Below are 15,876 nucleotides of genomic sequence, written 5' to 3'. Positions count from 1 at the left end.
TAGATATTCCAATGTTTATATTGTAGGTACATTTATAGATCTTTTCTTTACAGTTTTCTTTCCTCTGTCATACAAGGTGACCAACAAAAAAAAAAGAAAAAAGAAAAGAAACAAGAGAAAAAGCATACAGTACAATCAAGAAACCAAACCTATAGAACATATGATTGTCACTTACTGCGAGTCACAAAAAAAGTACATACTGTGAATAAATAATCTACAGAAATATTTACAATATGCACACAGCGAGAACTCAATGGAAGTGCAAATAAAGCTTTGGATCCCCGGAACAGGAAAACAAGTTAGCAGATGTAGCCATAGTCGTCATAGTTTTACAGGACAATTAGGAACATTTAAGCTTTGAGCTCCTGCATTCAATGACTCTCAAAAGTGAGCTGAGCAGAAACGGAAACGATGGACACGTTACAGTATGTACAGCGCAGCGCATTCCTGTGGAAAACCGGACAGTGTCTAATGCTCGCCGTCCAGTGAGGATCAAGGCAACAACCACGCGACTACAGGCAGCTGAGAGAGAGAGAGAGAGAGAGAGAGAGAGAGAGAGAGAGAGAGAGAGAGAGAGAGAGAGAGGGATCCAGACAGGAAATGAAACCGCTCATTGTGCTCCCGTTGGTTCTTCCGCTGCGTTACTTCACCCTGTACAACTCTTTCCCGTCTGGACGGTGAAAAGGAGAGCTGGTCAAAGAGGAGCCGCAGGCAAGGTCAGGTGTGTACCTGTTGGCTCCGGTTGGCTCGGTTACACACACTCTTCACATAATGCACACACGTGAGCTGCAGTCCATCTGCACTGTCCCACAGTTTCATGGAGATGGCAGGAGCTCCGCGTTAACCAGAGTTCAAGTACTCCAGCGCCACTTCGTAGCAGAACTTGTACTGATCCTGCAACGCATAAAAATAAGAGACAAATGAGATATCTGTGGTCAAATCAGCTAATCAGATACGAGGTGACGTATTATTCTTCCTTGACTGGGTTAGGATAGGTCTATGAGCTACACAAAACATCCTCATTTTATGTTTTACACACAATCATTCTTAGGTTTTGAGATTTTAATCTCAGTTATGCCTATTTTGAGCTGTTTGAGGGACTCTTTAAATCCAAAAATGGTGGTGCTAAGCAGGAAATAGGAGCTTGTTTTAAGTCAATAATTACTTAACATTTATTTTAAAGATTTTTTTCCACTTATAACGAAACATTTCCCCCACGTTTAAGTGAAATAATCTACTGGAACTGAACTTTTTCATAGATATTAAGGAATTATTGACTTAAAACAAGTTTCTGTATCTTGCTAAAGACTTACTTGTAAGTTAATTTAGTTTATTTCAGGTGTGCTAACATATCTAGGTTAGAATCTAGACAAACATACTCTGTAATTTTGTGTTTTTGCGGTGATCCACATGATGCGCCTGAGATACAAACTGAGCTACCAAGCGCCTCCGTTTTGTGTTTTTTTTACACATTTATAAGTCGTACGTCTATAATTGACTCAACATTGGAAAACAAAAGCAAACATATATGAAACTACATGTTTATAACTTGCACAACATGAGGGTTTAGGGCTCTTGCTACTGGTATTTTGAGATGAAAAGTAATAAAATGTTATAAAAATATTCATAAATTTGTATAATTTCTGGAAAACATAAACATGGATAAGAGCAACATACAAAAACCTGAGCATTAGTCAGACATCATGTTCTTCTTTCTGTTGCGTGTAAAAAACAAACCCATTGACACGAATCAGACAGTTGAAAACTGAGTGGCTTGTTCATTTCTGATTCCTCAGTGCATCCTTGACCAGAAGTCAACTTCATTGTTATTCCTGTGAGAACACTTCAAAACTCAAATAGATTTATTTTTATTTTTTATACACATTGCTGAGTCCTTAATTATTGTACAAGAGCGACGTTCTTCTTCCTCAAGGTGAAGATATAAAAACACAAAACAGACAAAATACCTTCAGCCCGACCTATGGCACAAGATTTCATGCAGGCCCCTTTAAAAAGATTTGAAAAAGCAAACATTGTTTGAGAATAACATTTTAGACCTTTAGTTTATTCCAGACGGAGGAAATTGAATTCTGAGCTGCTCTAGCTTTCATTTTGGAATGATACTCCAATGCCGATATGCAAGAAAAGAAGAAGGGATGGAGATCAATACATTGTATTGAACCCCTGATTATTCATGGTTCAGTATTTGCAGATATTTATGTGGAACGCAACTCTAAATTATGAACGGAAAATGTGCTTCACCCTGGATTTCATGTCTGAAATACTCAAAAGATAGAACAGATAATGGGAAGCTGAAATGTCTGGGATCAATGGTATCGGCTGGCATTTGCAAAGCAGCCAATCCGTGACGCTGGTGCTGATTGTAGGTGTTAGCTTCTGCGCTAGTGCTTAAACTCCTAACATCTGAAGGAAGTTGGAAAGAGAAATTTCATGTTGTGATCAAAAAGCATTTATGCCTCAACTGAACATCTGTTGTTCCATATAAACCAGACTGAGTCACAGCAGGATCTAAATATCTACAAAAGTCAGAGTCTAAGGATGAATTTTCTGAGTGCGCCTCACCAGCAGGTCCACCATGTTGGGTTTGTTGTTCCTCAGTGTTTTGACGGCGTGAAAAACATCCACAGAGTGTTGATGCTGAAGCATCTCACACACGATGCTGATGGCACAGAAGGTCCCACTGCGGCCGCCTCCGTTCCTGCAGAAGTCACAATGAGTCAAGAAAAGTTTTGTTTTATAATAATAATAAAAAAAAAGAAAATAATCCAGAGCAGAGGATGGAGCTTTTGTTGCAGTGATGGTTTCCAGACAGTAGGTGGAGATGTTTTCTCTCTAATGCCAGCCTCCCTCCTAGTCAGCATCAGGTTGGGGGAACTTACAGGCAGTGGACGACGGTGCGTCCCTCTCCGCCGTCGTACTCCTCCTGCCACTTGTCCACCTGCCGGATGAGCTTGAGGAAGGAGCGCTTGGACATGGGTGTGTCTCTGTACATGGGCCAGCCCAGGAACTGGAACTGCTGCACCATCCTGTAGCCGTCCTGAGGCTGGAGGGCCAAGACAAACCAGTTATCTATCCCAGCTTACCACGCATATATGGGTTAATGGTTCGATGCAGTTCTGGCGTAAAAACTCTAGGTGGAGCTAGAGCTGAAAGAGACGGGTAAAGAAGAGATGATCCTGCAGACGGGAAGACGGAGGGTGATGGATGAGCTGCTGCTGGAGACAGATGTCTGACCGTATCGATCAATAACTCCTGTCAGTGATCATATGTGATTAGACTGTCTGGTACTTTACATGTCGCTGCCTCAGCCAGTCGCAGCGAATTAATTAAATGAAGAACCATCGACTGGATCAAGAGCTTACTCAGGTGAGCCCAGGTGAAACCAGCATGGGACTGGGAGGGCTAAACTGTTAGATTAAGTAAATCTGATGGAGTCTGGTAACTCCTGATATGTTAAGGTTTTGATATTTTCCTCATTTGTTTCATGAATTTAACCTCCATAAGACAAACAAAAGATGTTCTGAATGACTGAAAACAAAACAAAAAACCCACAAAGGAGCAGAATGTGAACAAAAGTCACATCTGAAGAACAAACATTAATGTCCAGGTTAGAAACACAAGGAGAGATGGATGGATGGATGGATGGATGGATGGATGGATGGATGGATGGATGGATGGATGGATGGATGGATGGATGGATGGATGGATGGATGGATGGGGAAATAGAACAACAAATGGATGGATGATGGATGAGTAGAAAAACAGGTGGAAAAATGGTTGGATGTATGGGTGGGTGGATGAGCCAATGGATGGATGAATGGACAAACAGATAAACAAATGGATGAACAGAAAAACAGATGGAAAAATGGATTGAAGAATTGATGGAATGGAAAAACAGATAGACGGATGGACAGATGGATGTAGGGATGAATAGGACAACAGGTAGATGGATGGACGAGCAGAGAAATGTCCAAATAAATAATTTTTAAAGGATAAATAATTCAGAAAACTGACATCAAGCTTCACATGAACCTTTTGAGTGAAAACAAATCAGCTGAACAAAATGATCTACAGGTCAGAAGAGAACAGAAATTTATATCTAAAAATACTTAAACCACCGTAGTTGTTGCTTTCATTTTTTACTTAAAAACATGACTAATTATCAAACATTTCATCTAAAAAATGTATTAGTTTTTTAGATCTGATGCAGGAAACCTTTATGTGTCTCCATGACCTGGTGTGAACCTCTGATTGGGCCTTTTCTTAAGAGCAGGTGGAAAGTTATCAAGCTGTCCTAAAGATTTCTGGCAATCACTCCTCGGTCCAATCAGTGGTTAAAAAAAACGAGTCTGCCTCTGCACAGCTTGAACGGACAGGTCCACATGCGCGCTGTGTGTGTGTGTGTGTGTGTGTGTGTGTGTGTGTGTGTGAGAGAGGTGACAGGAGAAAATGGCCGTCACATTCTCTGCCGGGAAGACAAAACGAACGCCTGCGTACCCGAGCCGCGTTGTAAATCCGAAATATTCTGCTGATGATGTCCTCCTCCAAGTCAGCGGAGACAAACTCCACCTGGATGGGTCCGTGGCGGTGGACTCCGTTTTCAGGCCAGTACTGTGGACACAGCTAAACAGAACGGACACATTCAGACGGAAAGAGATGCAGACAAATCAGCACACAGGCAGAGAAAACAAAGCAAACCCCCCCCCAAACAAAAACATGGATGATTTATTAGTTTCAGGTTCAAAGTCAGTGGAAGTGATTTTTATCTCCCAGTATGTTGCAAAAGAAAACAGAAAACACAAGGAGAGGCCATGAATTCAATAAAAGTGAAGTGTTTTTACTGAAGAACAACAAAGAAAGGACTTTAATACTCATATACATCAAGGAGGGCAGCTTTTAACTAATCAACACACTCTTAGTTTGTAATTTCTGAGTAAAACATAGAAAAAAAACCTTGAGTCATTCATTTCCTAATTTAGAAAAAATGTTTTTTTTTGAAGCTGGTAAAATTGGTAATAAAAGCTAGATTTTAGTTTAAACGATCAAGTTGCCTCTTCAAAGCAGCATCAGCTCAACGTTTAACAAACATTTGACCATAACTGAAATGTTTGCGATTAACTTGGTGTTTCACATCAACTGAGGAAAAAATGCTTTGAAAAATGTTTCCATCCATCCATCCATCCATCCATCCATCCATCCATCCATCCATCCATCCATCCATCCATCCATCCATCCATCCATCCATCCATCCATCCATCCATCCATCCATCCATCCATCCATCCATCCATCCATCCATCCATCCATCCATATATATGTCGCAGATGCAGATTTCCAGCTCTTGCTACATCTTGCCATTCCTTCAGAAATAACAACAGAGTTTAAGATACTTAAACTCTTGAATTATCGCTTCAGTCAGATGCTGACCACCTTTTCCAGTTGAAATCCAGGAACTGAAAATTGGAACAGTGGACACCAAACGTTAAGGACTGCAGGCGTCAACAGAACCAAATCATCTTTGAAGAGTTTCAAAATCAGCAAGCCTCCTCTTTCCAACTATGCCTCCAGATCCGTAAACAGTCTTGGTGACCAACGGCAACCATGCTGGAGTCTCATCCGTAGGATCAAGCTCAACTTTGGGTTGACGATATCAACCAATCCAAATGAGCTGCTGCTGGCCATGCCCCCCAACTCAACATCATTCACACTTCAAAATGGCTGCGCAATTATACAACTGTACATCTCTGAAAAGCAGAAGTAGGGCCTCCTGCACAACTAACAAGAATGCAGTAAGTGGTTTCTGGACGGTAAGTCAACAACACTTGTTTTTTCCAGCAGCCATTGTACAGCGCATGGGGTTGCTAGGTAACGGGGCAGTGCCTATTGATTGTGACTCAACAATTGGGAGGTTTTGAAACGGCTAGTTACCCAGACACCAAAAAAAACATAAACTCATTGCCAGAAAACATGTTTTAAGAAGCAGTTGAGACCCAAATGGAAGTAATAAAACGTGCAAAATGTGAATTTTGCATTATAGGTCCCCTTTACAGGCCTCCTCCTTCTGATAGAAAATATAAAAAGTAATAAATATTGTCTCATTTCAAAATGGATTTTTTTTCCAATCAACTCCAATTGCTTTGAATGTGCTGAATAAACACATGTAGTTGTATTTGGGGGGTTTTTACTACAGTCTACTACAAATTAGGATTGTAACAGAAACCATATGAAGTGCATAACTAAGCAATCAGTTCGTATCACTGTCTCTTTTATAGTCCTTTATCTGGTTACATATTTGTGTGCAACACACATATTCATGTTCCTAGAAGCAGAGCAGGGCTTCTCACAGAAAATCTGTTAACACAGCACCTTCCCACATCAAAGTGTGAACTCGTTTATTTGTCTCTAAAATATAAATGTCGTGAAATTATGGGTCATTTTTATCTAATTTACAGCTTTTTCCTAATTCTTGCTGCATTAACGGAGGTTTCCCAAATTTTAGACGATTGGACGTTTCCCTGTAGTTCTCGCAAGACTTGGAAACAGAGTTATGCAAAAACAAACTTGTGAAGTTTGCTAACAGCTTTAATTGGACATGTGTGCTCTGGTCAGAAAAGAAAATGTTTGGGCATTTTGTTGGGTTTGGTGTGAGACAGAGGATGAATAACAAAAAATATAACTTAGTGGTGACTGTTAAGTAGAGGACGTGTGTTTCTCTTTCAAAGGCTATAAAGAAAGAAAGAGAAGAAGAAATGAAAGACACCAGAGGGGCAAGAAAAGGATTCAATGAAGGTAAAGAACAAGGAGGAATTCAAGGAAGGAAGGCCACAAAGGAAGATAGGTACAAAAGTGGAAGGACACATGAAGTTAGGAAGGGAATTAAGGCAAGAAAGGAATAATGAAAAGAAGAAAAACAAAGGTCACATGGAAGTAAATGTTACATATATTTGTTCTGAATTAACTATATATCTTGCAGAAAAGTTACTTGTACATTAGTTTTGCCTTATTTCAGATGTTCCAAGTTATTTACACTAAAAACTCGGCATAAACACTTGGTAGGATTTTGTGTTTTTTGCAGTGCAACTCCTCCATGGTCACTCAGATCTCTGAAAAATTACACAAAGAATGAAGGACAGCATGAAGCGTTTGGACAATGGCATAAGATATAAAGTTTTAAAATACAAAAATGACTGTTACTTTCTCTTTCAATAGTTGTTGAAAATGCTGATATCAAATTCTAGAGAAATTCCACTCATTGGAGAATTGTCGAATGGTCAGCCATCAACCTGCAGCCGTTTTATTAATGCAATCGACTTTTTTTCTTTTTTGCTAAGTCATAAAAAGCATCAATACTTTCATCTAAAATGGCAATAAATGATAAAAGAACAGGCTCACAAAACAAGGTTACTCCAAAGTGCTCCTGACTGACAACGGAGCTGGCAGCCGAGCAGAGACGTCGACCCCTGAGGGACGGCTTCAAAAGAACAGCAAAGCCTCGCCAATTTCTGCCCAGCAGGTGAGGACGCGCAGTTGAGAACGCGCACCTGTGGAGCTGCACTGCTGGCCTCACAGCGCTAAATCAGAGCACACACAGATGGACACTCCTTCCTGCAGAGTCACACAGTCACAAGCAAACAGCTACACTGTCTCCGAGAATGCAAATTAACAGGACAGACAACGTGCATGGAGTCAAGCATACAATTAGCCATCAACTCCTCTACTGCAGCAAAAACATACGCAGTTTGTGCAGCAGCTTAAGCTCCGCTTTCAAGCTTCCTCTGAGAGCCAGTCAAAAATTGACAAATCTAACAGATGCAAAAACAAAGATGTTGATGCGAGGGAAAGGAAAGCTCCAGCTCTCTCCCGCTCATCTGCACGTCCTCCTTCCATTCCCACCTGTGCTCCTTTCTTGGCTGCCTGACGGGCCGGCTACAGTGAGAATATTGAATGAAAGGCCTTTTCTACCCAGTCAGTCAGTCAGTCACCCAGGGAAAGGGGATTTGGGTGGAGGGGAAGCAGCCCGGCTTCAGGCTTTGATCCCCGGGTGTTATGACAGAGCCTCGGGCTGAGAAATCTGGAGATCCTCTTCCACAGGCCTGTTTCCGCTTTCATGGCATCCTCTCGGCTGCATCTCCCATATTTCAAACACACGCTGCATCCATACTGTGTCTAAAAAAGTACGAGTGTTGTTTTCCCAGGGCTTACACACACTGGTAATGAAAAAAAAAAAAAACACACTTTGTGTGTGAGACTTGCAACGTTTCTGAAAGACCGTTTCTTGGTTTTGAGCACATGGTCTGGGTTACCTGTGCTGGGTCCACGTCGTTCAGCATCACTATGGATGTGCAGTGGTAGTCCAGCACCAACCTCCAAAAGTCCTTCACTGTGTTTGGCAGAGGGTGCTGGGTCACTATGAACGCAGACGGCTGCTTGTAACTCTGGAGGAGCAGAAACAGAGAAGGAAAAGCAAGATTTTAAAGAACGATAGAGCAGTCTCTCTCAAACTGCGGCCGCCCCCTAGTGGTCTCCAAGGTACTGCACGGAGGCGGCCATTTATTTTACCGTGACGTCAGCTCAAAGCGCGACGCTCCAGCTAGCTTACCAAAGGATTGTGTTTAAAATAATAATAATGGATAAGTGGCTTAAAACCGAATCATTCAAAAGAAAAACTGAAGATACAGGTGGAAAGAAAACAACTGATATGTTCGGAGGAAGCTAAGTCGTACTGAGAGTATGATGTGTCTTTAGCTAGCTATTCGATTCTTTTCAACGGCTCTGCTGTTAATGATTCTTTTGAAGGGCACAGAGTCGTTAGTGAATCGTTAGTGAGAACTGTTCTTTGTTCTTCCCCGCCTTTGCTTGCTATTGCTCTGCTCACATGTCGTTAGTTTTATTTAATTGAAAATGATTTAATCACAAGCAATTGTTAGAAATGGGTGGATAACATATATTTAATAGTGCAGAGGAAGGTTTTTGTTTCTGCCAAAGCAACTCAAGTTTATTTTTCATTTATTGTTTCTAAATTACAAATAGCCCTGACATGTTAATGCGCACAACACAATTTCTTTTTGATTTCTTTGTTTTGCGTAACTGGAAAGCTGGGAATCCAAATGTTCAGAATCTGTAAATAACTCAAAACAAACCCAATAAGTTAATTGATCGTCATCCTAAAAGTTTAAGAAACACTGTTATAGAGGTTTCCAATGGACATTTCTTCTCTGTTGACAATATATTAGTAAAAATGTTCTTCTAACAAGAGAGCAAGTATAACATCTAACTCAGTAATGCCTCCTACAAAAATAAGGAGACGGAAGGAGAAGGAAAAAATATAGATTTTTAGATAAATTACTAGTTTCTCTGGTAATTTATTTTTCACGTATGAGAAAAATGTTTAATAACTTAAAAAAACCTGCCAGTGGAACTAGCACTTTTTCATTAATATTAAGGAATTATTTACTTTAAACAAGCTCCTATATCTGGCTGAAAAGTTACTTGTAAAGTAGTGTAGTCTAATTTCAAATATCCTAAGATGTTTGCATTATAAACTAAACCAAAAACATTAGTATTTTTGCAGTGCAGGCTTTTCTGGATCTAATATGTGACATAGGCCCTTTAACAAGAACAAGTGATACTGGTAAGAACGTTGCCTTTGTTCTAATTTGTTCCACTTAACCTCACACTTTGTTCCTTTTGAGTTTTTCCAGTGAATCTCTACATCTCTGAAGTGGGTAACCCGACGGAGCCAAGTCCGTGTTTGACTCTTACGTCCATCAGCGCGGCGTTGATGTAGTTGGAGCTCTCTCCGTCGATGGTGATCAGAAAGGGCAGGCAGCGGTCTGGCGGCAGGACGTCCATGCAGCGGTTCTTCTCGTGGTTCCGGGGCAGCAGGGCGATGCTGCAGTCCTCGACCCGCAGCGTGGGAGTCACCATGTTCAGAGTCTGTCGCATGGAGGCAGATTACATGCTGTCATATCGACGCAGGAAGGTAGGCGCTTGGGTCGCGAGTGTGCTAATTATCTCCCACTATGGTAATTAACAGTGCAATTCTTTAATCAGTTCCATTAGCGACTGCTCTGACTCCCCTGATGTTACTGTGATGAAACTTAGGGGGGGATGATGCGTCTCATATAACGCTCATTGGCCCAAGAGGGGGTGATACTATTACAGATTAATGCATTTCTGCTCCTGATTGGCCCAGAGGGGGGTTGTGCCTTTCATCAAGAGAGAACATGTTTACTATTGTTGGTCCTGCATTTGAGATGAAGCTTTATGAGGAATCTGCACACACTCTCCATACATTGGGTAAAGCTCTCACCCTGAACTCCTCTTTAATGGGGCTGGAGTTGGTCTGCGGGTCCAGGCGGATCATGTCGTAGTAGACGGACCGGAGCTGGCTGGCGGGGATGGTGGTGTCCCCACAGAGACATGCCTCCAAAATGGCATCATGGATAAAGACATACTGCTCCTGAAAAAAACAGCACCCTCATTGCGGATCCGTCAGACATTTTAGTCAAGTCAAGTTTATTTGTATTTCAGCAAAAACGTTTTATAATCACCAAACATGAGGCCAGCAATAAACACCACATTTTTTCAAATGCCAAATCATCAAGCAGAGACACATCTAACATGTTGATGATCAATGTTCAACTTGGCAGCACTAAACAAATGATTTAAATGAAATCAGTGTTTCAGCTGTTTTGCAGTTTTATGGAAGTTTGTTCCAGATTTGTGGTGTGTAGAAGCTGACTATCAGTATTTAAAGTCTATTCTCAGAGCTACAGGGAGCGTTGTAATAACTTTAAAACTGGGGTGATGTAAATACAGAGAATAGAGGACGAAATGGGCACTGTTCAAAACAAGACAAAAAATAGAGAGAAAAAAATTGACAAACTGGATTGGACTAAAGGTCTACTAGAAAAATAACTCCCAAGCAAAAGTTTATTTTATTTTATGTTGAATGTGAATTGCTCATATAGGCTTTATACATAAAGAAATGTGGAAAATGCCAATAAAAATATAATATATATATATATATATATATATATATATATATATATATATATATATATATAAATAATGGGGGTGATGTGCGCCATCTTCCTGGTCTTAGTGATAATGCGACTAGCAGCGTTCTGTTTTATTTTTATTAGGCAGACCTTTGAGGACACTGTTGCAGTAATTAATGAGATTAAAGACATTCGTCTTCTAATCCTGGAAATGTTTCCGGTGATAGAAGACCGACTTTGTAACTGTGTTTATGCGTCTTTGAAGGTTCAGGTCAGAGTCCATCACTGCACACAGATTTTAGCCTGATCTCAACTGAAACTGTGGGTCTAAAGATAACAACTTTAGTTACGTTTGTGTTTCTTAGACCTCAATGACACAAAAATATGAGAATTTTATTTTCACCAGCAGCAAAACCATCCGCGATGAGAGTCTGCTGCACTTTAGCGAGAGGATTTCAGTGACCTTTAACATGTTTTTGTTTCAGCCCTTTGGCATTTTTTTCCCTGCTAATATTTGACATTGTTTATGCTGAAAGGTTACGTTACATATTTTAACATATATTTTTGTTACAAAGTTTATTTAAATCCTTTCTGGGACTAAAAAACAGTAAATGTTCTCTGAAATTGACCTTTTCCTAAAATGTAACCCAACTTTTGCACGGGTGGTTATGATTTGGTAATGTGCAAACGTTGCAAAAGCAGATGCATTTGAAAATGATTTTATGTGACAGATAAAGTGGTGCATGATTGTGAAGGAGGAGGAAATTATTGCAAACGTTTTTCCACAAATAAACAATTGAAACCCACCTCTCATCCCTTTTATTCTGAAACTCCGAAATTAAACCAACAGACATATTGGCTCAAAGATGATAAATGTAAATGCATGTTTTGCTTTTTTAATTTGAAAACCACATGCTAGTTTGATTGCACTCCAAATGTATGTGCTACTTTGTCGTAAAATACATCCAGGTTTGTGGTTTTGATGTGATGAAATGTGAAATGGCTCCAGAGGTATGGGTATTTTTGCATGCCTCTGTGAATAAGCATGAAGCCTGGACAATGAAAGCAGCTCTCACGCAGACCGAAGCAGGAAATTACAGCAGATTTCCTCCTCCTGGAGTCAATCACTCAAGCGTTGGAGACGGTGACACAGCTTGAAGCTTGATGCAAATCTATTCCGAAGTGACATTTTCAGCTGACACTTCCTTGTCACTTTGTACCAAAATCCGCACTCGAACACAGGGGTCACTGATTTACACGCGCAAACAGAAAAAGCCGTTTGCTATCTGTCCAAACGTGAACCGTCGACTGAGAGCCTGCGCGCCCTGGGCCGGGTCAGCAGGTCAGATGTTTATCAATTTACAGGTTGATGGAACCTATCTGAGCTCATAAAGTATTAAAGGCGGCGCATTACATTTTCATGGGCGAATTAAACCGCGGTGGAGTGTTGGTGTCTGGCTGCAGGCGGAGGAGCCGAGCCAATGAGCCTGAACACCTGCGAGGGAAAACACCCGCGTACGCGCGCGCTTTGAAGGTCACTGAACTTCAGGAGAGTGACTCAACGTTTGGTCTCCGGTTGCTCAAATCCCCATTCGGACGTCAACGATGAAACATTTGCCCATTAAGCCCAATGACGCCTGTGATTTAAAGAGAATTACAGGGAAATGATGCATTCAACGACACGATGGACATCTCCAGATGGCCGGCGTTCAGGGAAGTCCGCACCGGAGAAAAGCTGGAAAACGGGCCAGGAATGTTTTCAGTCACTGATATGAACTAAATGCTTTCTATTCAAAGCCTCTAAACCCCGTTATTACAGAATGTAGTGCCAACCACTCACACCGAGCACCCTGGGAAATCGTTCTGTGCGCAGTTTAATAAATGTCTAAGAGATGATCCATTAAAAAAAAAAAACAACAAAAAAAGGTGTTGGCGACAAATTGATGGTTTGAAAGACAAACACAGCAGAACTCCCGTTAAATCGGATGGTTTTGAAATGTGTTAATGAAACGTTCACATTTGAAATTTGAGCAGGTACTTTGCACTAAATGACACAAATTATTATGCTGGATTTTCAAAGATAATTGACATAATAACTGAACGGCAAAATTAGGAGAATGAGATCTCCACTCAGCTGCAAAATGAATCACAAATAAATCACTCAAAAGAATATATGAAGGCGTTTTTTTTCTTTAAATTTTAAGCTTTTGTCTTGACGTAGAGCGGGCTAAGGAGGAGAATTAAATGTTGATAATACTTGATCCACTTTAGGCGGCTACAAGCTGTTGCATTTCATCCCTAGACTTCCTGGTTTGTTTTGTGGACAAGCCCATTACATTTACTTGAATAACTTTCCGGAAAAAATGAACTTTTAGGAGTAGTTTTACAACGCTGTACGTTTTACTTTTACTCCAGTAATAATCATGTATTTCTGGATGCTTGAATAATTGGATAACTTCACAGAATGAAGCTTTCGACAGTTTCTTTGATTTGTTATTTTGTAATGTTATTAATTTTTTTATTTTATTTTAGTCTTTTTATTTTTGTCCCACTGCAAAAACACAAAATGATCCTCAATGTTAGTTTCTGGTGAAGATATCGCAGTTCATTTGAAATAAGACAAAACTAACATACAAGTAACTTTTATGCAAGAATTAGAAGTTTAAATCGCTTAATATCGATGAAAAAGTATTAGTTATAAGTGAAAAAATCTGCCAGTGGAAGTAGAACATTTTTGTAAATATTAAAACCAGCTTAAAACCAGCTGCTATTTCTTGCTGAAAAGTTGCTTGTAAATTAGCTTTTTTCTTATCTGAAGTGTACTAAGATCTTTGCACAAAAATACTTGGTAAGATTTTCTGTTTTTGCAGTGCTTTTTAGTTAAATAGCTGGTAACACTTTATTTGAAGGGGTGTACATAAGACTGACATAATACTGTCATAAACACGATATAACACCTGCTCTGAACATGAAGGAGTTTTCATGAATGGTTATTACTGAAGTGTCATTCGGTAAATAATGACACTTAAAGCGAAGTTGGCACATTTAATGCAACTTTTAGTGCAACTAAAACAGTCGTAGACATTTGAGGACTGCTTTATGTTTATAACAGATGTTTGTCATGTTTATGACAGAGTACTGTCAGTCTTATGCACACCCTTTCAAATAAAGTGTTAATAATCATTTTTATACACCAAGTCAGATGATATAATCAGTTACTCTGAAGCCTTTCTGCCAAGTACCTTTTTCTCCCACCCACTAATTTTTACTTTTGATTGATTGAAAATATGTTGAAGTGGTGCTACTCCTACTTGCGAACAGTTGTTTGGTTCTCTACTCACTTCTGCTGCTGAGGTTACTGGGAGAGCAGGCTGACCATACCTCAGTCTGAACCATGTTGACTCTCCGTGAGCGCAGCTCCCTCACACAGTTGTAAATGTCCACCACGCCTTCCCTCTCCGCCATGTCCAGCATGATGTCGATGACGATGAAGCAGCCGGTCCGACCGGCACCAGCACTGCACGCAGACAAACAAAATCATTTTCTATGACTGCTTTAATTTCAGACAGATCAGATGTGAACAGCCAGTTTTTTTCTCTTAAATGTTCTTCCTTGAACAGGTTAGGATAGATCAGTTCATTTCTTTCAGAATGAGTTGTTTTATGGTCTCTGCTCACTTTAAATTCAAATAAACCGGTGTTGGATACGCTCCCCAACTCAACATTTACACTCGCAAGTGAAAAAAAAAAATCTATCAGAAAAAAAAATCAATCACTGACCACAGTTTGTTGCTGCGTCCATAAATGCAGGTTAAAAGTTTACCATGCAGCAAATCACCTCTGACCCTATAGGTCAAAATTTAAAACATAATTTTAAATTTTAAATCTGATGTTCCTCTGTTAAAAAAAGAGACAAAATCTTCTGCTTGATAAAACAGAGTTTCTAGCATCTGTGCCTTAGTGCATGTAATGAGAGGAAGGTGCACATCTGTGAATGCAGCATTGCTGCTGAGTGATATACGTACAGGAGAAACACTGAGCTGTAAATGCAAAGCGTTTCAACTGGCTCTCTGCACTCCATTTCTGCTGCACACTGGAAACATCTGGCCAATTACAACATGAAAAATGCAACAGCGAAAAAAATAAATGAACATACAGGTAAAAGTTTTTGCTCTGCAGCACATGACCTGCAGGTCAACATGCACTAAATGGGTGTTTATTTTGTAATGTTTTGATTAAAAACTGTTTAAAATGAAACATATTAAAGAAACAAGTTACATATCTATGCTTCTCTGTGTTATATTTCCTATTTGGAAACACGTTTAGGAATGTTTTTAGTGATCTGCTGCACATTAAATGGGATCCTACCAAATATCTTTCGGTTCTTTTTGTCAAACTGTGTAAAGTTAATTCATAAATTTCATAGCATTAATTACTGACTGATAACCGAACAAATCCTACAGTCCCTACACATTTCCCATGTAAAAACCACAGACTTTTCTCCAGTCGTTTACTACGTTTATTGTAAACTATAAAACATAAAATACATCATGACTTTATGGCACATAGTTGCACAGTAAAAAGACTTTAAATATGGACTCTGTAAAAACTGGAAGGGAAGACAGAAAGGAAAGAACCTGAAGAGAAACAGCAAGACGCAAGGAATGAGGTCAAGCAAGAAAAAGAAAAACTCAAGTAAACAAAGAAAGAAAAGAAATAGAGAGGAAAGAAAAGTTTGAGATGTAGACAGAAGGAATGAAAGAAGGAAATTGAAGATACAGGGACATGGACAGAAAAAAGGACGGTGAATGTGAATGCTGTCTAAATTACTTCTGTTTTCAAGCTTCCTCAACAT

At 39.9% G+C, this 15,876-nt stretch overlaps 1 protein-coding gene across 7 annotated transcripts in view; it reads right to left on the bottom strand.

Annotated features, from left to right (window-relative positions):
* Window positions 1-15,876, bottom strand: part of LOC103479737 (protein tyrosine phosphatase receptor type M) — a 205,657-nt gene continuing 189,781 nt past the window's right edge. For 6 of the 7 annotated variants that reach the window (XM_008434348.3, XM_008434351.3, XM_008434354.3 and 3 more), the window contains 8 exons: window positions 14,404-14,539; window positions 10,332-10,481; window positions 9,782-9,955; window positions 8,323-8,454; window positions 4,519-4,644; window positions 2,901-3,064; window positions 2,584-2,719; window positions 1-894 (listed from right to left, as the gene is read on the bottom strand). In XM_008434348.3, the coding sequence (XP_008432570.1) occupies window positions 841-894; window positions 2,584-2,719; window positions 2,901-3,064; window positions 4,519-4,644; window positions 8,323-8,454; window positions 9,782-9,955; window positions 10,332-10,481; window positions 14,404-14,539 (1,072 nt within the window). In that variant the 3' untranslated portion in view covers window positions 1-840. The remainder of the gene's footprint in view (window positions 895-2,583; window positions 2,720-2,900; window positions 3,065-4,518; window positions 4,645-8,322; window positions 8,455-9,781; window positions 9,956-10,331; window positions 10,482-14,403; window positions 14,540-15,876) is intronic. The other variant, XM_008434350.3, reaches the window with a different exon arrangement.

Source organism: Poecilia reticulata, chromosome 17 (genome assembly GCF_904066995.2).
Source record: "Poecilia reticulata chromosome 17, P_reticulata-male-v2, whole genome shotgun sequence".
Lineage (NCBI taxonomy): Eukaryota > Metazoa > Chordata > Actinopteri > Cyprinodontiformes > Poeciliidae > Poecilia > Poecilia reticulata.
Note: the sequence above shows the minus strand (reverse complement) of the source record. Positions and strands in the feature narration are given on the sequence as shown.